Here is a 26,317-nt window from a genome sequence, read left to right as displayed (position 1 = left end):
GCATCAAGCGCCAATCAGTGTGAAACAGGTCTGTCGCCTTTCATGCCCGATATGAGGTTCGAGGGCTGGTGGACGGCTGAGCATGCACTGCATCTGCACATTACCCGAACAAGCTGAATCACATGGCTGTTCTCTAGCCGGGCCTTATTCACCAGGTATGTCTAACTACCAGCCCCCAAGACCGGTTCATCATTGTTGAATCTCTATTGGATGTTATTTCACGGAATGTTTGGGGCCCTGCATGAACCCAAGCAGGCGCCGAGTGGCGTTCACCACAACCACGCTTCTGTCTCTTACTTCACAAAGCAACCAATGAGGCATCCACCTCATACACCCTCAAATTACTTGGCCAATGTTCTAGCCAGCACCCCATGGCAGAGCCGCAAATGGGCGGGGTTTTGCAAATGATGTCGCGTTGCTCTTTGACATATTACTTGTCGAAATATTTGCTTAGTGAAGACCGAAACCAAAAGTTGATCAAGCCCGCCGAAGACGTACATTCCCCTCCTTCTGTCAGATTTCTCTTTGTTCTGCCAACAGCACGCTTTCCAATTCTTCTTTAGGCACTCCAACATGACCGCACGGGTCGCTTGGCCTGTTACGTGGTCCGACGATTCAGACGAGAGTTTTAAGGACAGGTTGAGAGACGAACGAAGGGAAAGTTGTATAGACAAAAAGAAGTTCGTGCCGGAGAGTTGCCTCGATACTCACCTCACAAAGGAAAATATCGAAGCAGAGCTGAAAAGAAAAGATATAGTCGTGACGACTGAACTCGTGGACTTCATTCAAACCAAAGCTAAGAAGCTCTTTGCGATACTAGTCTACTCCGAGATTCTCGAGGCTATCGGCGGATGCTACAAACATAAGCTCATGGATGATCATCTTCCCTTGCTAATACGGAAGGTTGATAATCACTACGAAATTTCTAGCTTGTCCGAAAACGAACCCTCTGACGTTTCATTTCAAGATGCATCGAATGTCTTCGTCAGCAAGGACGGCACGTGGAAATGGACTCCGGGCCGCTTACATGATTTTGCCGAGAATCAGTGGCAGTTCATGGCACCCGTTTTCAAGAAGGAGAGATATCGGTACAAGCTCGACGGGCAGCACATACTCCCCTTCGTGTCTGTGGGAAAGGAGAAGGGTGGCGGTTTCAGCAAGGTTTACCGTGTTACCATCCATCATGCGCATCAACAAGGATATCCGAGTGTATGGTCCTCTTCCGATATTCTGATATAGCCATTAAAGCTAACTCGGCAATGAGCAGGCAACCGTGGCACTGAAGCAGTTAGATGGCCAGTCTCAGCACGCTGGTCAGGAGCGGCTTGAGAGGATGCATCAAGAAGAGGGCGAAGTCTTGGAAATGATCAGGGAGCTCAAGCCTCAAGACCCGCATCTCATTGAAGTGTTCGCCGTGATTGAGCGAGGGAGTGAGCTATGCTTTATCTTTCCCTGGGCCAACGGTGGGAACCTCCGCGAGGTATGGGAACAAGAAAATCCAGAAACCAACAATCTCGATTGGATCAATTGGGCCATCGATCAGCTTCGGGGCCTATCGGTAGCAATATCCAGACTACACCATCTCGATGAGGAGAGAAATTGTCGACACGGCGACCTGAAACCAGAGAATATTCTCCACTTCAAAGGCGAGAAGGGAGCAAGAGGAAAGCTGGTAATCGCCGATGTTGGTTTGGCCAAAGTCCATACCAACCCGACCGTCGACAGGGCCGGCCGCCATATTTTGACAGTAGCCATGTCTGGTACGCAAAGATATGAGCCACCCGACTTGCTTGATAAAGTCGCCCGATCCCGAGTGTACGATATCTGGTCCTTGGGGTGCATTTGTTTGGAATTCATCATATGGCTTCTGTACGGTAATGGTGGTCTCCGAAGATTCAACGAGGCATTCACTCATCGGAAGTTCTGGACGGCACCACAGAATGCAACCAGTTCCATGGATGCGATGCTTGAAGACGAAGTCTTTAAGTGGATGAATTGGATGCAAGCGATGGATCCTCGGGTCGCAAAAGATACAGCTCTCGGAGACCTCTTGGACCTTGTCCGAGATCGGCTGCTCGTGATCAAAGTCGAACGGACGGGCATCGCTGTCCCGTCCAATGACTGTCGCGCTCGGTCAGAAGAGGTCTGTCAAATTCTGGCCAACATCCGAAAGAAAGCGAAGAAAGATGCCCCTTACCTGACGAAATGTGCCGAGAAGCCAGACCCTTCTCCACACGGGCCAGGTGGGCCAGACTCCGATTCTAATACCCAGCACAGGGCACCACGTCCAAGATTCGGCGTTCAAAATCTACCCGTACCAGGTTACGTCTCTGCCCCCGCGGATGGGAATCAAAATCAGCCACGAGTCGGTGAAGGTGATCAGTTCGATAGAACAGCCCACGGAATCAACATCAGAGTCACAGTAAGGGAGCTAACTATATATTGAGCAACGTCATGTTGCACGACGCTAATCACAACCTTGAATAGGCTCCTCAAGTACCTTTCTTCGACCCACCGGTCAGCGGTTCTAATCCCACAGAGGATTCAACTGTACATACGTCTTTCCTTGTCCAAAGTCAGCAATTAACAGCGCTAACTGCGGCCTCTATAGGTTTCTACGGATTCACTCTTCGCTTTGCCCCGCATCAATTCTCACCACGAAAACCGAGCAACTGTACGTACATCTTCTCTTGCTCTCGCAAATAGACTGAGATTTTGACCAAGTTCACAGCAAGTGAGATAACTCTTCGCGACTTAAGCCGACCTCCACGCGAATTGTCTAATTCGTCAATCTATAGGAGGTATTTGCCGCCACAGGCTATTCGGACACCCCAATGACTGATGTTGATGAATAGCAGTATGTGAGTATACCTCACTCCTTTGCTAGTTGGTCTTGAATGAGAAAGCTGCTAACAAATGTGCTAAACATTAGAATGTTAGCATGATCCTCTCTGCAGTTCCACTTCATACCAGCTGACTTACTGCGTATAGCATGTGAGTCAACAAGGACAACATCGAACAAGTGGTACTGGAAAACCAATAGCTAACTCAGCCCTTGTTGCCTTTAGCCAGTAAGTTAATGTATACATTTGCCAACACTTCGACATGATACTAATGACAATGATCTACTCTTCTAGCCGGTACGATCTCTTATCCTACCTTTGGGACTATCATTCATGTTGAGATGCTGATTGTTCCAGCTGACGGATAACTGGGAGTCTGTCCTGAGCAATGATTTCGCGAGGAATGTTTATCATCAAATCCGCTGGCAAGATGTGCTGCCAGGAGAGAGCGAACGTCTGGAACTTTGCGAACGGTGTCGGAAAATGGATATCTGGAGAGCAGGGTTCTCGACAAGCGATACTATTGCTGACTTGGAGAAGAAGGCTCACCAGTGTAGACTTTGTAGGCTCTTTTACCAATGCGTCGGATTCTTGGATAGGTCAAGCGGAAAGCCCATTCACTTCTACAGATTTGGCTCGGCATTTCATCTCGAAAGTCACGCCCCTCCCGTTCTATCCATCTGCACCAGCCCAGGTATGAGCCCAATCACCCCAATCGCTAATTATCATAGTTTCTCACCACCAGTAGCGTCTCGAAATCTACCTAGCTCCGTCCAGATTGGGTTTCCAAAGCTTCCAAAGGCAGGGAGTCCAACGGAGATCGCGCTGTGCCGAGAATGGCTCCGAGTATGCGACGATCCGAAACTGCACAACTGCCACCCTTCCCTCGAAGGACAGCTACCCACGAGAGTGCTCGAAGTGTTGAGCCATGACAGCCCTGGAGTGCGGCTACATATATCAAAGCCAGGCGAGAAAGGTAGATATTTTGCCCTTTCTCACCGCTGGGGCGATCCATTGGAACATCGGCGATTCTGCACGCTTCGGACAAACTACAACGAATTTGTGGACTGGATCAGCTTTGAAAGACTCCCAAAGACCTTTCAAGATGCTGTAACAGTCACGCGAAGCCTTGGAGTCCCTTTTCTGTGGATCGACTCTCTCTGCATTGTGCAAGATGACCCAGAGGACTGGGAGACGGAGTCTAAACAGATGGAAGATGTCTACAACTTGGCCTATTGCACTCTTTCGGCTGCTTGTGCTCGGGGAACAACACACGGCTTTCTTCGACCGAGGACCCCGAGAGACTTTGTCACGCTCAAACACAGGACTGGAGATGTCTTTTATATTTGCAAGGCCATTGACAACTTCGGCGCTGACGTCGAGGAGGGAGAACTGAGTCGACGTGGATGGATTCTGCAGGAGCGTGCAATGTCCCGGCGCACCATCCACTTCACTGACACCCAAGTGTATTGGGAATGCGGAGATGGGGTTCACTGTGAAACACTGATCAAAATGCGCAAGTATGTCCATATCTTTATCCCCCTTTCTCCTATTGAGAGGATACCGAGAGTCGTGCCCTAACTTGTGCATCCAGCTCGAAGTCGGCGATCTTGGGTGACTCGGAGTTCCCAAAGGCCGCCGAACGTCTCGTCAAGGGCGGGAGGATCGAGCTTTTCCAATTCATCTACAAACGGTACTCGACGCTCGCTTTCACAAACAAGGGAGACCGGTCCATCGCCATCTGCGGCCTCGAAAACCGGCTGATCCGGACATTCGACACATGTGGGGCGTACGGCGTCTTTGACAAGTTTCTGAATCGAAGCGTCCTGTGGCAGCGAGGTGGGGAGAAGATGAACCGCATCACCTACCCTGCACGGAGAAGTGTCCCCTCCTGGTCCTGGATGGCATACGACGGATGCATCACCTACGTCGAGGTCCCCTTTGGCCAAGTCGACTGGGCTTCGAGCCTGAGATTTCCGCCGTCCCCGCAAGATCAACCACCAGACGGCGCTGACGACGACAACAACGACAGAATGCCTCTCTGCGAGCTCGTTGCGACCGCAACAGACTTTTCACAGGCATCCCCCGCGCGTCCGATGGACAATGTGACCTTTGACATACCGGGCACAAAGCACCTTCCAGAGTTCAAGTGTGTCGTCGTGGGGAGTGACAAGCCTCGGGCCGCCTTGGGCACACAGAAGTATTACATTCTCGTCGTTGCTCCTGCTTCATCGGGAGCGGATCCGGGCGTGTATGAGCGAGTGGGTGCTGGCATTGTCGAGAAAAATCGTCTAGACCTCCAGCGGCAGGAGGACGAGATTCGCATTCGGTAGATATTTCCAGCACACCATAGTGATCTTGCCACGGAATTTAAACTCCTTCCCCCATACCACCTCAAAAATCTATTTGGAAGTGACCACGTTTTAGCCTTTCGAGAGCAAGCGGTGGTTTCTGATACTCAGCGGATTTACTCTATATTACCAAAGCCAATTGGCCCCGATGGGGTCGCATGAGACTGGGATCTATTAGAACTCTAGACGTGGAAAGTAACTTTGCCCCACTCACCCAAGCAACCGAAATGGGGCTGACCAATCCCTACAGGCCTTGTCTTTGCCTTGACCTGCAGTAGGACAGCGGGGAGAGTCTGTTTAACGTCTTTGTGACTTCAAATCCCATGGTCGTTTCTTTCCTCGGGTCATACTGTACCACGGCCGGGCCGACCTCTGGAGCCCCAATGACAACTTCTCCCATCTGGACATCTTGCTCGGGACGTATGAGGCACGCCTCCCTTCCCCGATGGGATCGCGCAGATTGAAGGAATGACAGTCTCTGCTTCCGCACAACTGCCAGTGCCAGTCCGCTGTTTATATGTATATCTGAGTACCATGCGTCACATATTCCTCGATGGAGGCCTCAAGGGGTTCACCTCAGGTAGTGGTTGTGGTTAGCGCTAAACGTTTAGACTTGGTGTCATCAACCGCCTCAGAGACCGTATCCATCTCTTATACTTTGAGTTCTGCAGTGGCTAGATCCAAAATACATACTGAGTACGACAACCACTCTACTTTATCTTCGTGGCTGCTGCCGCCCTCCGCTCCGCACCAAAAATGTCTAAGAGGCACATATAGAGTACATGCCGATGGCGATAGGGATATGACAAAACTCTCTTTTCAATATCTTTGTTTGTTGGGTGACTCACTTGCTCACTCGTTCACTCAATTCCTCACCGTCAATTGATTGACTGATGGATGGATCGGGCCGGTCCGAGCTCTGCCGAGAACACCGAGACAATGAGACTTCCTGTACCTCCCCAAAATGTTGATGCCTGATCCAGGGGGAATGACTCACCCAATGAATTACACAAGTGCCTATATCAACCCTTGCCTCCTGATCTCCAGGGCCAAGATTGTAAGAGTGTAAGGTCTAGGATATACAAAGCATCGCAGCTGAGGTTGAATCTTTTGCGGCAACAAATAACGTCCTGAATAACCAACTTTCTACTCTCCACTCCTACAAAACAGACCATCTGTGTCAGTGAAAGTGGTCACAATGGCATCTACCACGCCTCAGCAGTCGACTACCCGGGATCCGACCTTCCGCAACTACGATCCCTCGTCGGCAGCGAAATACCTCAAGCACCGGCCCCGGTACGCAGACGCGCTGATCGACCTGGTCATCTCGAAACACACTTCTTCCGGCGGCCAGTTGGACCTAGTGCTCGACGTCGGGTGTGGACCGGGCATCGCGACCCTGTCCCTGGCCCCGCACTTTCAACATGCCATCGGCGCGGATCCCGGTCAGAACATGATCGAGACGGCAAAGACGGTCCCTTCTACGACCAAATCGGGCGAACCCATCGCGTACGAGGTCTGCCCGGCTGAGGCTTTGAGCACGTTGTCCGCTCTCAAAGCCTTTTCAGGCAGCACCGACGGTCGGGAGTGCGTGGACCTCATCACGGCCGCGACCGCCGCGCATTGGTTCGACATGCCTCGCTTCTGGGGCGAGGCGGCCAAGGTCCTCAAGCCGGGCGGCAGCGTCATAATCTGGTGCTCGGGAGGGCACCGCTGTGACCCGAACAACACGCCCAATGCGGAGAAGCTCCAGGAGTGGTTCAAAGTCTTTGAAGAGGAGGTGCTGGCCCCTTACGAGCAGCCCGGTAATAAATTGGCACGGGAGTTGTACATCAATCTCGGACTACCCTGGGAATGCCTCGACCGGATCGACGGCGCGGACCAAGAACTAAAGACCCTGCTGAAGGAGTTTGACGAGACTCGGTTTGAGAGGATCGAGTCGGATCGCGACGGCCGCATCGCCTCCGACGGGACTGCCTTCTCCGAGTACCGCAAGGTGGATTTCGCAACCATCAAAGCCATGTTGGGCACGGCGAGTCCCATCACGCGGTGGAGAGAGGCCCACAAAGAGAAATTGGAAAGGGGAGAGGTGGAGGACGTGATGGATATGATGATCAGGAAAATGAAGGAGATCCTCGAGGAAGTGCCAGAGGGCAAGGGGCGCGACTATATCGATGGTGGGAGCGGGATGGTCATCTTGGTCGTGAAGAAAAAGAAGTAGACGTGAGGTTCTCTTTCCGAGGCCAGGGAATTGACAGATATGTATTCACGAGCGATAATATATCAGAGTTGAGGGTTCTAAGATAGAAGACAATAGAGATTGCTTTTTATGATTACAGTATCTACTTGTATATCGCCATTCAGGACAGTCAGCCTTGACCTCGTGCACAGTCTTCGGCGAATCATTTTTCCGGGTGCTTGGCAACAAGGCTGCTCCTCACAAGGCTGCCAATGCTGTCTCAATTTTTGACATTTCTGGTCCCTCTCTGCTACTAGATACAAACATCTCAACCACACCAGCCCTTACACCGCCAAGACGACCACCGTTCTTCCTCTGCGCCTTGTTCGATACGGTCGCCTCACAATATACAGCAATCTCCCAACGACTGACACGGACACCACCACAAATCTCGCGCTCCGTGGCGCACCCGGCGCAAAATGAAGCTTGTTAGGTTCGTCACGCCTGTTTTGTCGTACGACTGTCTTTGTTGCAGTCGCGTTTGCCTGCGCCGGCTTGGGCGTGGTCATAAAACAAAGGTGGTTACGTTGGTCGCTGACCTTGGAGCAGGTTCCTCATGAAATGCGCGAATGAATCCGTCACGATAGAACTGAAGAACGGCACCATCGTGTCGGGCACAATCACCTCGGTGTCGCCGCAGATGAACACGGCCCTGCGGGCGGTCAAGATGACGACCAAGAACCGCGCAAATCCCTCCGCCCCCGGCGACACGGTCAGTCTCGACACCATCAACATCCGCGGCTCGACCATCAGATACTACATCCTGCCGGACTCGCTGCCCCTCGACACGCTCCTCATCGACGACCAGCCGAAGCCGAAGAACAAGGCGAGGAAAGAAGGCGACTCACGCGGCGGCCGGGGTCGGGGCGGCCCCAGAGGACGGGGAAGAGGCGGTGGACGTGGACGGGGTAGAGGAAGAGGGTTTTAGGTCGGTGCGCGGAATCCTGGGACTGGAGGCGCACAATCTACGTTCATGCAGTCGAGAACCTGCATGTCTGGAGCTGCGGTCACGATCCGATCACGCCGTCTTGGTTTTGATGAGTTATGCCCTGCAAGGACCTCGTATTGCGGCAGAGAGGAGGGTGAATGTCCATATGCGACCCGCTCCGCCAACCAACCTGCCATGTTTTTATGATGCAAAAAATCACTACGAGAGACACAGTGCGCTGTGGCGTCAATGGAAACTGCAACTTTCGCAGTGACGCACAGAAGGAAATTGTTCTAGGGTGGCTCTGTCGCGCGAGAGAGACGCTACAGCTTGGTCACCGAAAAGTGAAATTGAGGTGCCACGAATGCATTCAGGAAGAGTTTGGGATCTTCTCCATACCGCAGACACAGACACAGCAAGATGCAGAATTTGATCCCGTCCTGACAAGGCATTGCAGAACAGAACAGAACCACAATGTGTCTTTGCGATCAATCTCTTTCTTTCTATGTGCATTGTTCTTCATACTTTGTTTATCGGCTCCCAGCGCCCTTTTCTATAAGGGAGGCGGATACTGTGATTACCCGTTCAGAACCGAGCTTGTTTGATGCGGCCCATTCATTCCTGTACCGCTGACCTATTCGCCTGCAGACCTCGTCCAATCAAAGATCCCGTACTTGTAAAGCACCGCAACAACGTGGCTTTCACCATGCCTACTCCTCGCTTTGTTCTACTTCTTCCCAATCCTGTACTACATAGTGCGATGGCACGGTATGATGCATGGGTGATGACTACGTTGCTGGTGCAATTTGATTGATCCGCACTCTTCTTGGCTCTTGAGTATTTTGTGAAAGGTACTCGCGCGTATGCAGCAAATCCCATCCACGCAGAGGGTGCCTTGAACCGTCGTCTGCTGCTATAGGTTCCTATGTACTCGGTACAAGTACTCGGTATAGGTACATATGTAGCGTCTACTGTAGGTACGACGTGGGGTCCAAAAGCTAACGAGGCTGAACACAACGTCGCCAGCTGTTGCGGTCATCATGTGAACCGTACGAGGTACGTCCAGGTCCATATGCTCGCCGCACGAGGGTAAACCTCAGACCCCAATCCAACATACCTGCGCCACTATACGAGGTATCCAGCACAAGTTCCCCCCAGGCGAAGCAGCATGGCCCTCATAAAACCTTCGTGTTCGACATCGACCGAGAAAACAGTTCCCGGAAGCAACCTCGTGTAAGACCGCCAACACCCGCCTCCTCTGCGCGAAATGTGTACACGGTCCTCGGAAACCTTTCCAGGCGAGCAGTCTCTGACACTACTCCGCCACTTGGATTCAAGACTATCTTGGCTCGTATTACACGGCACGGCAGCGATACGACAGGGAATGTTCAGCTGTCAATGTTCAATAGCCCGCTCCCAAGCGTTCGGGGCGTGCTTGGGTTGGTGACAAGACACGACTGTGTGTACCTCCGTGCTGGCCTGCATGGCTGCTTGAGGGCTTGGGTGCCTGAATGATATTGTACATATCACCGTGGTGACCCCGAACAATCTACATAGGTCGGGAACCAAGTCGGGAGTGAATCCACCAAGGCCATCAGAAACTGCCCTTTCTGCCCACAGATAGGCAGACGGTCAGACAGACAGACAGACAAGTCAACAATACAGCGACAACATGTCACTGGAAATCCAGACTCCGTACGGCACCGCGCTGCCTCCGGCCCCAAGGCACGCCATCACAGTCCACCTCCCAGCCTGGCGATCGATTGAGCGCTTCCGGGACCGGGACCCGGAGCTGTTCAGGTCGCTCCGGAGCATGTATCCGCGGTTTGTCCTGCACAGGGATGTCTTGGAGGTATGTATGTACTTGTATGTACTATAGGAGTGTTACACAGCTTGAGCGCATGCTGGGATGGGCGGACGACTGATGCCTTTGCCGGATTGATATCCTTCTGAACGCCTTATTCCCCCCCCCCCCCCCCCTCCTTTCCCACTCTCTTTCCCTTTTGACAAGTCTTGGTGTGTACCGTTCTTTCCTTTGTGTGGAGATGGCCAACACAACTGATAAATGGACAGCTTACCGCAAAGATCGTCGACTTCGCCGACATCGAGGGTCAAGGCTGCTTTCTATTCCCTTCGTCACAGGCAGCGCGTGATTGCAAGGACTATGCGACCTCCTCCGTCAGGGGACAGGGGTCGGTTCCCCGCGACAGCATCTCCATCCGCGTCTTCAGGACGTATTGTCCGGTGTACGCGGTCGTCTTCCCCGCCGACTTCACGGGCACCGTGCACGGTTTCTGGGTTAATGCTGGCGTGGGCATCTCGTCTCGCTTGGCGCAGGATTGTCTCGAGCATATCAGCTCGTTGAGAGAAGTCAGGGACCACGAAGAGGGCGTGACAACAACAATGACGACAGCTAAATCTGACGGCCCTGCTCACAAACAGCTCAAGGAGAGAATAGCAGGCCTGCTCAATAGAGCCCCTGCTGACCCGCACCGCACGGCCCAAGTCTCGCCCAGCGACGTCTACCTGTTCTCGACCGGCATGGCCGCGATATACTGGGTCCACCGGTATTTGCTGAGCGCATACGCCTCGCCGTCCGTGCTCTTCGGCTTCTCGTTCCACTCGACCATCCACGTCCTCCAAGACTTTGGGCCCGGGGTGGAATTTTTCGGCCTTGGTTCGGAGCAGGACCTCGACGGGACTCGAGATATATCTCGCAGCTCAATCGGGGCGGGGGAACAAGGTCCAGCCCATCTGGACAGAGTTCCCCTCGAATCCACTACTAAACACGCCGGACCTGCGCCGGCTCAGACATCTGGCCGACGAGCACGGCGCGCTTCTCGTCGTGGACGACACGGTCGGGAACTTCTGCAACGTCGATGTCCTCGACGTCGCGGACATCGTCGTCACGTCCCTGACAAAGTCGTTCAGCGGGTACGCCGACGTCATGGGCGGGAGTGCCGTGCTCAGCCCGCTGTCGTCACGGTACGAGGAGCTCACGGCCCTGTTCGGCACGCAGCACCACGACGACCTGTACATCGGCGACGCCGAGACGCTGGAGCGCAACAGTCGAGACTACCTCGAGCGCTGCGCCGTGATGAACCGCACCGCCGAGAAATTGGTCGAGTATCTCCAAAGCAACACGAAGAACAGCAGCAGCAGCAGCAGCATCACCCAAGTCTTCTACCCCACCGTCAACGACACGCTCCCCAACTACACGACACACCTGCGCCAGCCGACCCCAGAATTCCCCCGGCCCGGTTACGGATGCCTCTTGAGCGTAGGACTCCGCGACTTGGACGCCCCAATCGCATTCTACGACAACCTCCACATGCACAAAGGCCCGCATCTCGGCGCCCATCTGACGCTGGCATTGCCGTACTCGCTCGGCGTCTATGGGAACGAGGCCGCCTGGGCGAGCAGGTACAACGTCAGGCAGGAGCAGGTGCGGATATCGGTGGGCCTGGAGGATGCGGAGGACTTGGTCGACAGGGTCAAATGCGCGGTGGAGGCTGCTGACCGGCGGACGGATCCGATGACATAGCGAGGAGCTCGAAGTGTGGAATACGGGGAGGAATTTGATTTCGAAGGGATATAGTCAAGAGGTTCTTGTGATTTGTGAATGGGGCCGGATCTGTGGCTTGAATATAGGAGCACGCAGAGCCTCTGCTTCGGTTACCCTGCCTTTGAGGTAGGTAGAGGCTCGGTCCCGATTCATCAGCGACTGTTAATGCGAGATGCTGGTCGGGGCATTTCGTCAGCGACAGACAAAGAAATGAATTGTGATGTTTTCTGTGCGATTCGGGCAATGTCTCCCTCGCAGCGGCTCGTGGGCGTCGCACGGCTTCAATACATGGGCATTAGATCCCTCGTCCTGCAAAAGCTTTTTCGTCTGGTCCCAGTTTCCTGCCATAGTGAGTAAGCCAGCTGTGATCATGGTAAGTGTTCATGACTGGCTGAGTTTAGACAGTCATCTCAAACCCCTTTGAGCGGGAAAGGAAGAGGGAACGACAGATCTAGAGACAAAAAGCTTCGGGATTGGATATTTTTACATTGTTCGAAAAGCGCCGGATCCTCGCCTTGACTGAAATTATGTGCTTGCTCGGCCTGAGAGGAAATCCACGTAGTTCCGCTTGAAATCAACCGGTGCAACTCAGGTGCATGACACCTCGGTCCATCTTCTTGCGTCCAGCAACATACCCGCTGAGATTTTGTTTCCCTTTTTGTTCTTCCCCTAGCCTCCTTCATTTCTTCGTCTGGTTCATTCGGTTTTCCAGTTCCGTCACGTATGAATGGATTCGCTGCACGGCTGCTTGTAGTGCCTAAGGTCCAGGTGTCAGTATCCGGTACAAAATCGGAGCGTCTTGAGAGCAGAGAAGACCGCGGTGTCATTTCGGCCCACAGCCCACCACTTGTTCCAAATCGACGTCGCAAGGAGTTCGGTGTAGGGTGGTATGGATCGTGAATCACGTACGTAGATATCCTCCGTCAATAGCTCATTGGAGACCTTGTATTCCTCGAGGATGTAGTAGTAGACGGACGCGCCAGCCAGAGTCGAACCCAGCAAGAAACCGAACAATCTAGGTCGCGCAAAATGTTAGCGGATCCGTCTCATATCCAGCCTGAACTGCACACTTCTTATGCCGGCACCACCGGAGTTTTGTAGAAGCTCCAGCGTCTCTTGTTCGTCAACGGCACGACCGGGGGCAAGCTCACCCTCCTCTGAAAGCTCCCATGGGCTTTTTCACAGGTACCGCCGCACCGGCTTCTTGGAATCTTCTGCACGTCGACTGGAACGATCTCGATTGAAACTGCGGGAGAGCTCTGATTGTTCGAGACGCGAGGGAGAGGCGCGGGACAAGGACACGGGACGCCATAGCTTTCGGACAGACAGGCTGGCACGGATTTACAATAGAGGGCGCAGGTTTGTGAGTAAGGCGCGGTGGGAAGAGGACTGCGAGCTTTGCACAGTGAAGAGATGACGACGTCGGGCGGGATCGCTTTGGGACGAGCAATAAACTCCGATGTACTCAGCGGCGAATCTTGACCTCCTCTCCAAGATCCATTTCCGTTTCTAGACCTGAGCATCCCGCCATTTTACCAGATTCATGACTAAGCAATTCAGAGCTGTGGCTATCCAATGAGCCTACAAAGTCCCTCATAGTCACGAATATTACGCAGTAGCAATAGCTGAAAGAAACCGTGCAATATCGTCCAGCTCTTCGGGTACCTTGTACCAATGCCCTTCCTGCTCAGCGCCGACGTATTCTTTCCACGTCACGTCAAATCCAATACCTCATTCCCTTGAGTCTGGCCCAGGACAACTGGGCCGGGACAGATCTGACTCCGAAGCTGACACATCCATCCAGGCTTAGAACTGACCCTAGAACATCTGCCACCATAGGAGACGTGTCCCAATTGCACTGTCCTATGACTTCTGTCCTGCCTCGTACGTCGCAGAACTTCTCACAGTTTGGGGGGCAACCACCACAAGCCATAAGCTATGACCTTGGATGTGCCCGACCAACACCAGTGGCTGTACGAGATAAATACTCATCACCCAGGAGCAGCAATCCGTCATACCAATGAATGCTACAAAGTCCAATGTACGTCATTCCTTCATTTCCCGGATGTCCGTGTCCCTAATCTCCTCGCCTTCTCTATGCAAAGAACCCGACACCCTCAACCCAGCGCCGAACTGGTATCACTCAATCCACAAACAAATCCGCCAGAAGATCTTTTCTACATGCCGCAAGATCAGGCAGTTGGAGGCTGTATGTGTCCTCAAAAGCATGAATACTCAATTGCCGAAAGAACGGGCGCAGAATGGTGCTGGGGTCTTCGCTTGTCCGCGTCTTGTCCGTACAGAGCCATGGAATCCGGGCTCCAGTGCTTGATGCCGTGAGAAGCTCAGTCTCGGGGCCTCCTTTGCTCACCATCAGATCTGCGATTGCGGTTGACTTGAAGTCGTGTGGGGGATATACTGCATCCACCGTGTCCGTCACGAACAACCATTCGTGTTGTTGGAACTCCTCGGGTTTCAGGAGAAGAAGGAGATCTAATAATTTGGCCCCTTGCAGTTGTGTATAGCCGGTAAATACAGCCTCGCCCTCTTTCTGCATGCTTGAGAATAGTTCTCGAAGCTCCACGTCCACTATCGGCCACATTGAGACTAGATGCACTTGAGTGAATGCCAAGGTTATGGCCCGAAGAACGAGATAGACATCTCCGCGCGTACTCGACGAGGGAGACGAGGACGGGGTAGCTGTAAGAAGTTCCTCGAGTTTGTTGATGATGTGGCTAAGATCTGACACGAAAGCGTCGACTTCCCCAGCCAACAGGAGCAGGGCAATCCGCCGCAGATTAAGCTGAGTCTTCCTGTCTGCCTCCGTTCGCGCAGCCGTAGCACCAACGCCAAACATCAACCCTGCCGTTGTTGGAGGTGTCAGACGGGACACAAAGTCGGCCATCAGCCCTTTGTCAGAGAGCCAAAGTTGGTTCAGTACGGGAAGCCATCCCGTTTCAGCTAACCATGGGGCTGACTGGAAGAATTTATTGTCGTTGATAGCGTCGTGGATATCTTTCTTCCAAACCTTGTTGTTGGGTTGGGATTTGGCCATGAGAAGCACAAGCTGCAGAATGTCCAAGTTCACCGTCTGCGGGAACTGCTTTGATCGTAGAGCAGGTCCGGTCACATAGGTGGCTATACCGGGGAGCGTACCATTCAGCCTGTCTTGGTCTCCGAGTGCATTACTCACGACGGGCAAGGCTTCACACAAGACCTCAATGGCGTTCCCAGCGTGCAACGGGTTCTTCCGCCGCATGGCCCCCATTCCTTTCGAATCTTGTATATCCGGCAGTGGCTGAGCAGTCGAGTCCAGTCCAGCAGGCCGTATCGTAAATATGGCTGTGAGGAGTCTCGCACACAGATCGCTCAGTTCGCGACGCATTTTCACAACTTCCCCAAAATTGGTGTTTTCCATTTTCTGGCAGAGAACAGCCACAAATTCCAGAAGCTTGAGCAGGATTTGTCGGTGTGGCATAGGATTGGCAAGAACTTCCCGCAGGAAGGCAGTGCAATCAGTCCAGATCTCTTCGAGCAGGTCATCTTCCAACACGCTCGTGTAAGCTATTAGGAACGCCATCAGCTCGGCTGCACTCACGTCCACTGACAAGCTGGATTTCTGAGACTGGTCCAGGGCTGATGGGTTCGTTCGGTTGTAGATTGCATTGAACGTGGCTGGCATCATAAATTTTGGTCGGGCTCCGTCCAGACTTTGCATCAGATTGAGAGTGATGTCTTGCTGAGCATCTCGACGAGCCGCCTCGGTCCACATGCCCATGAGTGTCTCCAGACATTCCTGTGGTTCAGCGTCGGCAAGATTCTCGAGGATCCTTCGGGTTCTAGTCCGCAGCCGGGTGGAAATATACGCAAAGGATTTGTTGTCGGGGCTGGAAGTGGATGGCCGTTTGAGCATTCTCCAGGCCCATATCTCACCGCATAATTTGATCGTGTCTTGCATACAGAGAATCACGGTCAGCCGATGATTCGCAATGGATCGCGACTGGGACTTTTCTGAACTGTTCGGATTTGCCTCGACCCCCGAAGCCTGATCGACTAGGTGCGTGTGCGCTCTTGCTAATATATACTCAAGCCCAGCGAGCAAGTTGTTGACCGATCTTTCTGGCTGCTTCGCCAACTTGGTGGGTGGTTCTCCATTGGCCTGGGTGGTGGTCCGCGGCTTTTCGTATAACTGTTGCATCAGCGTAAAATAGTCTTTGATACGTTCACAGAAACATGCTGTCAGCTTGAGCATGTTCGCAAACAGATTCTGGGTCGAGTACAAGGGAATTGTGTTGCACAGAAGAGTGATCCATTTGTCAATCGTTGAATCAATAGCTTGTGATGAGATGCCAGAAATCAAGATCGATATGAGTTCGCTGGGCGGATTGCCAAAGTTCGGTTTCGCGAATATGATCCGCAACAGTTCCAGGATTTCTTCCTGGGAAGGGCTATCCTGGGGTACATCGGATAGTTGCTTCAATAGCAAACTTAGTAGATCATGGTGTTGTTGAACGTCCGTTTCTTCAATGATCAATCTCAAAATTGACAACGTCGTCGCAAATATTTCTTCTCTTTTCTGTCCGGCGGCGATGTGCTCAATGCACAAGTCGAGCACCACTTCCGAAAACCCCTCGCGTCCGAAGAGCTCGTTGCGTTGCACATTGGACTGCCGCGCGAGGGTCAAAACCTTTCGAAGCCTGTGCAAGCCGAGCAATGACAGTTGATCAGTCACCGGGTTAGTAGACTCGGCGTAGATGATTTTGAAGACAGGTCGAATGGAGGGTAGATTGTTCACCCAGTTCCGTCGTCTGTCGTCTGGCACTGAGGGGTCGAGCTCATCAATTATGCTCAAGATTGGCTGCCGCAGCAGAGCCCAAGGCACTTCGTCCTCGTTACCGCCATGCTTAGAAGCAAACAGTTCGACGTTGACCTCTCCAAAGCGAGTATGCGTCCACAGAGTCGAGAACCGGGCCAGTTGATCTTCGAGAGACGATCGCTCCTTGTCTTGTCTGCACATCAAATCCGCTATCTTACTGTCGACGAGAAGGAGTTGTTGTGATATCATGCGCAGGTTCCAAATCTGTTCCACAGCTTCAACGTGAAATTGTGGAGTGGAGGGTAACAGAACTTCCCAAAGCTGCGTGATCAGCTCTGGTATCAGTCGGAGAAGGTAGTGTTCTGTGAGGAGGGTCCTGCTAGTGTCGAATGCATGTAAACTATCCACGATCCTCGCAATTGTTCGAACAGTCTCGTATCTGGCATTGACGTCTGCTGCCGTAATCTTCAGTAGATCACATAGTCGATCTCCAAGTGCTATTTCACATAGTGGCTGGAAGTTACTGGTTCTAGCTATGGCCGTGACGAGACTGTTGGTGAGAGATCCGAGCGCTGTCTTGCTGGATGGGTCCTTCACGCAATCCAGAATGATGAGGGCAATGTTTCTCAGCAGAATCTGACTGGCGGCAGGTGGAGGGATCAAGTCGAAAATGGCCCTTTTCACGTACGACGAGTCTTTGTAAAGTGTCTTCAACTTCGGCAGCCAACCATCCTGCGGCATCTGACCAAAGGCTTCGGAAGAAATGCCTCCCTGATGAGAGGGCAATAAGCCGAGGAGAGCCTCCATGAGTCTTGCTAATCTGTCCTGATACGAATGATCTCGACCATTCAATTCGTGGCGTTCAGGCTTCATGCTTTCAAGAAGCATTTCCGAAATTGCTAAGCACAGCATGGGTAAATGAATGGTCGTCATTTCCTCCTCTTGCAGATTGAAGTTTGAGAAGATAAATTCAATAAGATCCAAATCCCCCTGTACAAGCAGATCAAAGAGTTGATTGGTGATTAATTGGGGCTCGATTGCGTCAAAGAAAACATTGGCACTTCGGAACACCTCATCGAAAGACGACTGTGAAGGAGCGGCCGTTTGATACTTTTGTAGATCCTGCATTGCTGGAACGAATAACTCTTCGACAGGCGGTTTTCCAATGATCCAGCGGTCCATCAGCGAAAGCATGATGCGGAATGGGCGAGCTCGATCCGCAGGAGAGTCTGATTCTCTGTCAAGCAGTTTCCGAAGGCTTCGGATTACGGGCTTGAGACCATATGTGGCAAAGTAATCATGCCTTGTGTGCACCTTGTCCTGGATTGTGGGAGTCGTACGTGTTGGCGCCTCGACACCTGAGCCAGACACTATGTCTGTTGACCCTTCTCGCTTGTCTTCTCTGCCGATGAACCAGGTCCACAAGCGACGATTAAGACTCATATCCCTTCTGAGGACGACCGACATCGCGGACTTGACCAGGATGTCCAAGTCCGATGGTATAACGAGTTCTTGGAGGATTGGAGCGTTGAGAGGCAGATGAGACACCAAGAGATCGAGAAAACCGCGTTGAACCAGGGGTTGTTCGTCCTGAAGTCCGGTAGCAAAGCATCGAACAAGCAACCCAGGCTCAGGAGTTGTCACAGCTTTAATGGCCTCCTGCGTCGATTCGGTCGCTTCATCTTTTTGAGTGACGTTGCCAGGAGCCTGGCTTGTCCCTGGACCCAGTCTAGGGAGCTGCCGTATCAGGTAGACTAATGCACCTGGACGCTTGGACGTACTTGTAATGGAAGCCAGAAATAGACTCTGCCAGAAGAACTCCTCATTACCGTCATCTGCAAAAATCTGTCGTAAACGGTTGACTGTGCTCAGAGTTCGGTCAAAATCTTCACTGTTCTCCTCTTCAATTCCTGGGAGTAGGGACAAGATGATCGCTCTTAGAGCAGGCCTCAGTGCATGGCTGGACAGTCGCAAGAGGTGGTCATCGTAGAGGCAGAGGAATAGAGGCCTTGTCGTCAATGTGGCAAATGTGAGGGTATGGGACATCCCAGGAAACCATATGGGCAGGTCTCGAGACAGACCATCCTTCCCAAGCAGCGAGAAGATCAGATTGTAGACCTCCAGGGCTTTCTGATGCACACCTGATGGCAGAGATGGCTTCAAGCATAGTGCCAGATACTTGGCCAGAGTCGACTTGAATGGAACTTCTGCGTCAGGGGGGGATGCTTGTAAAGCCTTCGCCAACCGACTGAGGAAGGCAATGTAGTCAGCCCATTCATTTGTTGCGTCCCACAAGCCCAGGGCTCTCTCGACACCCGCATGATAGCGGCGAACCGCTTTGGCGTCAGTGGTCATTACGAACTTGTCGGCAGTACAGTGCTACCACTGCCAGTTTCAGTCACCGGCAGGTCAAGTTGTTGGCCATCGAGGCTTTGGTTAAAGGGGATCAGGGTGAACGTCTGACAACGTGAGGACGCGGTGTTGTCGGCGGGTGCTCAAAGCTGTTATCATCTGTCTGAAACACTGAGCAGAGTTCGCGGTGGAAAGTAGAGAACCATCGAGTCAGATTTACAATACTGGCTTGATATGGCAGATATACGGGTGTTGGACGTGGAGAAAGACACGGTGGTTCTGACCAGAAGCCGACGAGGGCGCGACGAGGCACCCGCCAAGCCCTGCGCGCACGTCCATCATCAATCGTCGTCCGACTCATCATCGACCTTCCTGTCACACTCTCTCTATCATTTCTTGTTGATATACAGTTCGTCGTCAATTGACTGTTCGAAGGGATGCCCCGGTTCTTTTGCCGCGATCATGAATGCCATGAGCAATGACCAAAACGCGGGAAAGAGCGCCTACGATGGAGGCTAGCCCCAGAATCGAACAGCCGATAACTCGACAACTAACGACTTGACCAACACAGCATCCTCTGAGCCAGCCTCTAGGATGGATGGCGCGGAAAATGCCACTCCCGAGACAACGAGGAGTCGGCAGGCTTCGACCGCCTCAGAAGGAGAACGACCTCCCCTTCCTCCACGACCGAGCGAATTGAGCCTCATGCAAGCCATGCCCTCTACAGGACACTCTTCCCGCCCGCCTACTCGAGGTCTCGTAGCAGGGGCAACAACGGCGGTGTCCATGACCGATGTAAACGCTTACAACCGACCTGACGGCTCCAAAGAACTGCGCGTCAGTTCTTCTCGCACACCCTCCAACCACTCTATTCGCCCCTCGCCCAGCAACAGAACCAGTGATGTCGGGGAGGACAACTCCAGCATCAGAAGCTATGCACCCATGGGCCGGTATATTCAAGATGCGGAAAGCATATTCGAGGGAGATGTGCATGAGGAACAAAATCTGTCGGCATCAGTAAGCAGTTCTCGAGGATTGTTCGAGACAGAGTCGGAGAGCCTGTATGACGAAGGGGACGTTGATTTCGACAAGGAGTTTGAAGAGGTGGACGAGAAGGTTGTTGGTGAAGAGGAGGCTCAAAAGCACTGGATGTCGAAGCGCAAGCATTTCATCATCTTGTCTGCGGCCGGTAAGCCCATTTATACTAGGCATGGATCGGACGCAGTCATCTCGAGTTACGTGGGTATCATTCAGGCTATCATCTCCTCCTACTCAGAGGCAGGTGACCAGCTGGGAAGTTTCCAAGCAGGTGGAGTATTGTTTGTCGTGCTTTCACAGACAAATTTGTTCCTAGTAGGAATAACAAGTCTTCCGGAAAGTGAGGCACAGGTCCGAGTTCAGCTTGAAGCCCTCTATATGCAGATCTTATCGACTCTGACATTACCAACTCTGACGCATATCTTTTCGGTCCGTCCGTCGACCGACCTCAGACGGCCATTGCAAGGCACTGAAGTACTGCTGTCCTCGCTAGCAGACAGCTTTACGCGAGGTTCGCCGTCCGCGCTCCTGTCGGCTCTGGAATGTTTAAAGATCAGAAAGTCGCACCGTAACATCATCAACAGCACAATGATCAAAGCCCGAGTAGACGACTTACTCTATGGGCTTGTGGTCGCTGGAGGGAGACTGGTCAGCGTCATCCGACCGAAGAAACACTCTCTGCACCCAAGTGATCTGCAACTGATATTCAACATGATTTTTGAAGCCGAGGGTGTCAAGGCCGGTGGTGGAGACTCTTGGATTCCAGTCTGTCTCCCTGGCTTCAATAACACTGGCTATCTATACATGTACGTTAGTTTTCTTGACATGGGTGGCGAGCAGGTCCGGGAAATGGCCCAGAACGAACGCATCGCGAAAGAGGACTCGGTGGCTATCATCCTCCTGAGCGCCAACCGAGAGAGCTTCGAGGATTTGCACAGTATGAAGAATTACCTTGTCCATGAGTTTCACCGGAACAAGAGCATGCACATCATCCAGACAGCTGTACAGGCCGGCCGACCTGCACCCACAGACATCGTTGCCGGCACCGTCCTGAGGCATTTCCTCTACAAATCCAAAGGCAACGTGCAATTCTTCATGCCGTCGTTCTCGCCGGGCTTTGAGACACTGAAACAGCGACGACGGTTGATGTCGTTGTACCACAATCTTCATGCCAGCGTGCATGCCAAACATGCAGCTGTCAAGGTCCACCATAGTGTGGGCGTGTCGGCGACGGCGCTGGCTTGGGTCACACCGATGTTTGAACTGTATTGTGTCGCGGGTCCAACAGCCTCGAGGAGTGCGTTGGCCCAGAGCGCGAATAAGGTGGTGCAATGGATTCAGAGGGAGGAAGAGCGGATATTTATCATTGGTGGTGCGGTATTTTGATCGTTTATGTACCGAATGGGTGAGAAGAAGACCAGCTTGCATCTGGCAGCAAGCGATGCGTCTGTCATTCAATCCCTACCTCCCATCATCGTTGTCCGCCAGCCACTTGATCCAAGACCTGCTCAATCAACTTGCCATCTCTCTCCAGATCGACCTTCCAATTACTGATGGCAATTCTCGCTGCAGGCTTCCCATCCCACACCGTTCCCGTCATGTAGATCTTGCCCATGTCGTTGACCCTCCTTACAAAGTCTCTCATCCGTTCCTCATCCTTGAGTCTGAACAAGACCACAATAAACGTCTTTGCCAGAGTTTCTTGTTCGCCCTCGTCCCGGCCACCCGCACATGCTGGCAGCGGTAGCAGGTCGAACCTCTCGTCTCGGAGGAGCCAGCTGCTCACCCGCCGCGCCAGGCGGATCTGCCGCTTCAGCATGTCCAGGTAGCCCGGCCGCCCGTAGGCCACGAGCGTCGCGTAGACGGGCAGTGCGCGGAATCTGCGCGAGTTCTCGATGCCGATGTTCAGCGGGCTTTGGATCGCGGAGGGGTCGTAGTCAGAGACGTCTCGGCTTCCAACTTCGTTTGTGTCTGCACCTGTATTGCTCGTCATCGACGACGTGAGATACGCGGCGTTGCCGTTGCGGAAGACGTCTCCACCGAGGTCCTTGTGGCGGGTGAAGAAGACGCCGCAGTCGTAGGGGACGTTGAGCAGCTTGTGGCAGTCGCCGGTGATGGAGTCGGCGAGCTCCACACCGTCGACGCCGCGGATCATCTCCTCGAACTCTGCCCGGTCGTGGTCGTCTGGGGAAAAGACGCGGCCAAACAGCCCGAACGCGCCGTCGACGTGGATCCAGATCCCGAACTCGTCGCATATCCCGCGCAGACGGAGCATCTGCGCGCGTGAATCGGTGGCGAAGCGGCCCGTGTTGACCTCCCCTGCGGAGATGGCGAGGATGTTGACCACGTCCGGTTTCGCGGCCTCTTCGGCCAGGCGGGCCAGGTCGATCTGCAGACCATCGCCCTGCGAGGTGGAGATGGAAATGACATTCTTTCTCCCGATGCCGACGATGCTGGCCGCTTTGGCGATGCTGGAGTGAGGCAGCGTGCTGAGAACCTGGATCTTGCGCAGGCCGGCCTGGGCCATGAGTTCTGCGACGCCGTGCTCGCCGCAGCTTCCGGCATCGCCGTTGTCCTCTTCCACTGAGACGCCCCGTCTGCGCTGCAGGGCCTTTCGGAGCACATACTCCCTCCCCAGCGCCAGGCCGAGGACGTTGCTCGCCGTCGCGCCGGTGGTGAAGGTCCCTCCTCCTCCGCCGCGACGTCGTCCGATCCCCCACTCCGCCTCCGGCAGGCGGAACAGCTGCACGAGGAGATTCAAGGTGGTGACTTCGAGCGTGGTCGCTATGGTCTCGCGCGGGAGGTGCACCTGGACATTCTGGTCGTAGACGGACGCGAGCAGGTCGCCGAGCAGGGCCGCAGGGGTGGTGCCGCCGGTGACGAAGCCGTAGTAGTTTGGCGAGAGGGACGAGAGGTTGAGATGCGGGAGGACGCTGGTCGCCAGGTGCGAGGATAGTCTGTCGAGTCGTGTATCATTGTCGTTGCCGTCGTCGTCGACCCGTCCTCCCTGCCGATTGCTCCCGCTCGGTGGCTGAGAAGAGGAATGAGGGAGACTCTGATCGAGTCTAGTAAGCGGTAACACGCTCGGGATATCTCGAGGCAGGACCGGGAACTTGCTGTTCGTCGTCTCTTCCGACGAGGGCACCAAGTATTGCGAGACGGCCAGGTCCGGTGAAGACAAGATGTTCTGCAACGACCTCAAGACCTGCGCGAGGCCTGTCTCTGGATCCATGGCTTTTCTCCCTCGGGTGGTGCGCAGCTGGGGGGTTTCGGATATACAGTGGTCTCTGCGATGTCACACGGTCTGTCACATGTGCTGCGATCCGATATACATACACCTTGGATTCTGGTCAAGTCGCCAGTCCTCGCCCCGCGCGCTCGATTGCTCCCAGACGCCTTGAATAAATGGGACTCCGTTCTTTTTTTTTATCCCTGTAGAACCTCAAATCTCTTAAACCCCGACCGAATTCTTTTTCCCGTCTTGAGTCACAAGCCCATACCATATACCATACCCACAGAACAGATGTACAGATAGATACCTTTCTCCCGCACAGTTCCCAGGGTTGCCCAGCACTGGAATGGTCCGGTCTTGATAAGACGGGAGAGGGGAAATTTTCAAGGTTGTGTTATGAAGTTACCTAGTGAGCCCCCGGTACTGATGTATGTACGAGTATACATGTAATACTTAGTGTAATAATGTGTAAGATGTAACCTCGTCTCGGTAGGTCTCCACATGCTATCGCAGAGGCACGAGAGGCCATTCTAGAAAGAAACAAAGGGCTACAGAAAGACAAGTATGAGGTATGAAGCCGTATAATACGGCCCTCGAGAACAGACTATGCACGATGCACCACAGACAACGATCACGAGAGAGAAGAGAAAACGAAAACAAGCACATAAAACAGTCAAATGAATGCGTGTTTGCTTCGGAATGCTTTGGTTTTTCATTCCCAACCCTTCTGGCATCAAGGCCATCTCTGATCCGTCATTATCAGAAGCCCAGTCAACAGGGCACAGGTGCCGGGTTGTATGCTGTGAGTTCATAATGTACAAATACATTTGGCAGATGACGGAGCATCAGCTTGCCTTCCCAACCATCTTTCAGTCCATTCCAATATTCTTCCTTCAACTTTCGTGGCTGTTGACCTCGCCTCGTCAAGTAATCACTTCCTCCCGTATCTGCGTCTCTGTACCCGTCTCTGGCTTGATTAATTCCTCCTCCCCAGCTTGATCATCCACAAACTTCCTGTCACTGACATGTGACTTGGTCCCGTCTTGTTCGGTCTGCTTGTCCGGTGTCCATGTATAATCGGCAAAATTGGTCGTCTTCTGTTGTCCCGGTTCATGCTTGTATGGACATCTCAGGTTCGTACAAGGATTGAACCGGCAGGGAACCTGCAGATGTGTGAAGGGACAATTGGGAGTCTTGCACTGGGCCCCAAACTTGCACAGCGGCATTGTCGGGTGCTTGAATGGACAATTGGGCTTGGTGCAGTTGGGGAAGAACTTGCAGAGCTCCTGTGACTGGAATGCCCTAACTTGCGCTGGCGAAGGATGTTTCATGACACACTTCGAGTTCTTGCAGGCTGGGCCAAACGTGCACGTCTCCGACATGTCAACAACGATTCCTTCGGGCGCAGCCGGAGATTGGTGAACATAAGGGCAGTCCTTGTTGGTGCAACGAAGATTGAAGTGGCACATAGTGCTGGACGGGTCTTGCGGTTTTCGTTCGCCCTCACTGGTCGTTTGCGCCTCCGTCGTAGATGCTTCAGCCCCCTGCGTCTGACCATCACCTTCCATAGCCGTGTCTTGGTCGCTTGCTTTCGCAGGAGATTTGACATGGCCATTCTGGCTGTTGCCTCCCCGACCCCGACCTCGACCACTGCCCCGGCCACGCCCTGACTCGACTCTATCGAACAGTGACCGACCTTGGTGGTTTGGCTGGTTGGCGCCTTGGGAGAATGCAGGGTTCGCCGCTCCCGGCATCATTCCAGTAAACTGTGCCAGCATGCGCGTCTGTTGTTCCATCATAGCCATAAATTCCATCTGTTGCTGCGGCGTCATCTGCATCATCCCTTGACCTTGTTGTGGGCCGTTCATCATCATTGGATTTTGCATGCCCTGACTAGCACCAGTCATGCCCATATTCAATGCTTTTTGCATTCCCGGACGTACGTCTCGGTTTTGTATATTGCGCGGTCCTTTCGGCGCGCCGCGCACGTTGCCGTGAGTATTTATACGGTCGTTGCCACGGACTCGGTGTAAAGCTGAATCGCCGGATTTGTTGGTCGCACCGCCTCGCCCACCTCTGCCGGCGGGTCGGCCACCGTGTAAACCTTTAGGGCCTCGAGGTCTGTGGAACATTGTTAGCAAGCGATTTGTGGATGGCCTGTAATGGGGCGCGACATACGCATTTTCAGGTGCATTGTCAACCATGTCCATGTCATAGGCGGCAGGTATTGAGGAGGTTCCATTTTCTGTCGCGCCCGACGGTAGTGAACTGGGCGCCTCGCCCTGCAGGGGTTGTTCTGATGATTGTGATGTTGTACCCGGACCAGGAGCAGCTGCGCCGCCGCCAGACAAAAGGTTGACTTGGTCGAACAGCCACTGCGCGAACTCGGTGGTTCCTTTGGCATCTTGCAACAGCTCGCCAGCAAGCTCTGATGCGATTTGATTCTGGGTCTTTCCGTTTGCGAGCATGAGGACGATATATTCGGCTAACGAAGTGTCGTCATCTTGTGTCCAGCCTTCTTCCACAATCTTGGAGTGCACAGCGCTACTCAGCGCTTCGGCCAGCGGCGTCTCGAGGGCAATAGTTGACATTTCGAGAGAGAGAGGATGTGAGAATTGGGTGTACGGGGTCTGGAGAAAGGATATTCGCCTCCCTAGGAGGGTCGAAATGGATTGATCGCGGTTTTGTGGTTGTTGCGACACAATGACAGAAGGGTCCTTTGTTGCACCTTCTTGAATTTTTGTTGAAGATAGTGAGCCTATATGGGCGAGCCTCTCGTCGAACAAGGTCGAGTGACAAACGCGCGTGGGGTTCTAGGATGAAACCAAGTGGATAGGGAATGTGCAGTATGTGATGGTAGAACAACGAGAGGCGACGCAGTATTTTGATCAACTCGCACGTGATACAGTTTTCAGCCTTAGAGCGGCCAGATATTTTCGATGTTTTTTAATTG

The 26,317-nt window shown here is 53.2% G+C and overlaps 8 protein-coding genes across 8 annotated transcripts; 5 read left to right on the top strand and 3 right to left on the bottom strand.

The window, feature by feature from the left end:
- Positions 1–573: 573 nt before the first annotated feature.
- AYO20_07677 (hypothetical protein) lies at positions 574–5,176 on the top strand (the record flags this gene model as incomplete). The annotated part of the gene is made up of 6 exons (XM_022645962.1): positions 574–1,209; positions 1,268–2,422; positions 2,488–2,550; positions 2,612–2,674; positions 3,621–4,363; positions 4,438–5,176. The coding sequence occupies 6 exons, from the start codon at positions 574–576 to the stop codon at positions 5,174–5,176; spliced, it is 3,399 nt and encodes a 1,132-aa protein (XP_022498052.1).
- Positions 5,177–6,392: 1,216 nt separating this feature from the next.
- On the top strand, positions 6,393–7,415 carry AYO20_07676 (hypothetical protein; the record flags this gene model as incomplete). The annotated part of the gene is made up of 1 exon (XM_022645961.1): positions 6,393–7,415. The coding sequence occupies one exon, from the start codon at positions 6,393–6,395 to the stop codon at positions 7,413–7,415; it is 1,023 nt and encodes a 340-aa protein (XP_022498051.1).
- Positions 7,416–7,989: 574 nt separating this feature from the next.
- AYO20_07675 (hypothetical protein) lies at positions 7,990–8,361 on the top strand (the record flags this gene model as incomplete). The annotated part of the gene is made up of 1 exon (XM_022645960.1): positions 7,990–8,361. The coding sequence occupies one exon, from the start codon at positions 7,990–7,992 to the stop codon at positions 8,359–8,361; it is 372 nt and encodes a 123-aa protein (XP_022498050.1).
- A 1,672-nt stretch (positions 8,362–10,033) lies between these two features.
- On the top strand, positions 10,034–11,905 carry AYO20_07674 (hypothetical protein; the record flags this gene model as incomplete). The annotated part of the gene is made up of 3 exons (XM_022645959.1): positions 10,034–10,213; positions 10,435–11,038; positions 11,082–11,905. 3 exons carry the CDS (start codon positions 10,034–10,036, stop codon positions 11,903–11,905), a joined length of 1,608 nt encoding a protein of 535 aa, XP_022498049.1.
- Positions 11,906–14,069: 2,164 nt separating this feature from the next.
- AYO20_07673 (hypothetical protein) lies at positions 14,070–19,097 on the bottom strand (the record flags this gene model as incomplete). The annotated part of the gene is made up of 2 exons (XM_022645958.1): positions 14,070–18,460; positions 18,524–19,097. The coding sequence occupies 2 exons, from the start codon at positions 19,095–19,097 to the stop codon at positions 14,070–14,072; spliced, it is 4,965 nt and encodes a 1,654-aa protein (XP_022498048.1).
- Positions 19,098–19,688: 591 nt separating this feature from the next.
- On the top strand, positions 19,689–21,518 carry AYO20_07672 (hypothetical protein; the record flags this gene model as incomplete). Its single annotated transcript, XM_022645957.1, has 1 exon — positions 19,689–21,518. The coding sequence occupies one exon, from the start codon at positions 19,689–19,691 to the stop codon at positions 21,516–21,518; it is 1,830 nt and encodes a 609-aa protein (XP_022498047.1).
- Positions 21,519–21,603: 85 nt separating this feature from the next.
- AYO20_07671 (hypothetical protein) lies at positions 21,604–23,364 on the bottom strand (the record flags this gene model as incomplete). Its single annotated transcript, XM_022645956.1, has 1 exon — positions 21,604–23,364. The coding sequence occupies one exon, from the start codon at positions 23,362–23,364 to the stop codon at positions 21,604–21,606; it is 1,761 nt and encodes a 586-aa protein (XP_022498046.1).
- A 923-nt stretch (positions 23,365–24,287) lies between these two features.
- Positions 24,288–25,955, bottom strand: AYO20_07670 (hypothetical protein; the record flags this gene model as incomplete). Its single annotated transcript, XM_022645955.1, has 2 exons — positions 24,288–25,485; positions 25,543–25,955. The coding sequence occupies 2 exons, from the start codon at positions 25,953–25,955 to the stop codon at positions 24,288–24,290; spliced, it is 1,611 nt and encodes a 536-aa protein (XP_022498045.1).
- Between the last annotated feature and the right edge of the window lie 362 nt (positions 25,956–26,317).

This window comes from Fonsecaea nubica, assembly GCF_001646965.1.
Source record: "Fonsecaea nubica strain CBS 269.64 chromosome Unknown Scaff55, whole genome shotgun sequence".
NCBI classification, from domain to species: Eukaryota; Fungi; Ascomycota; class Eurotiomycetes; order Chaetothyriales; family Herpotrichiellaceae; genus Fonsecaea; species Fonsecaea nubica.
The sequence above is the reverse complement of the archived record's forward strand: the minus strand, read 5'-3'. Positions and strand labels throughout refer to the sequence as shown.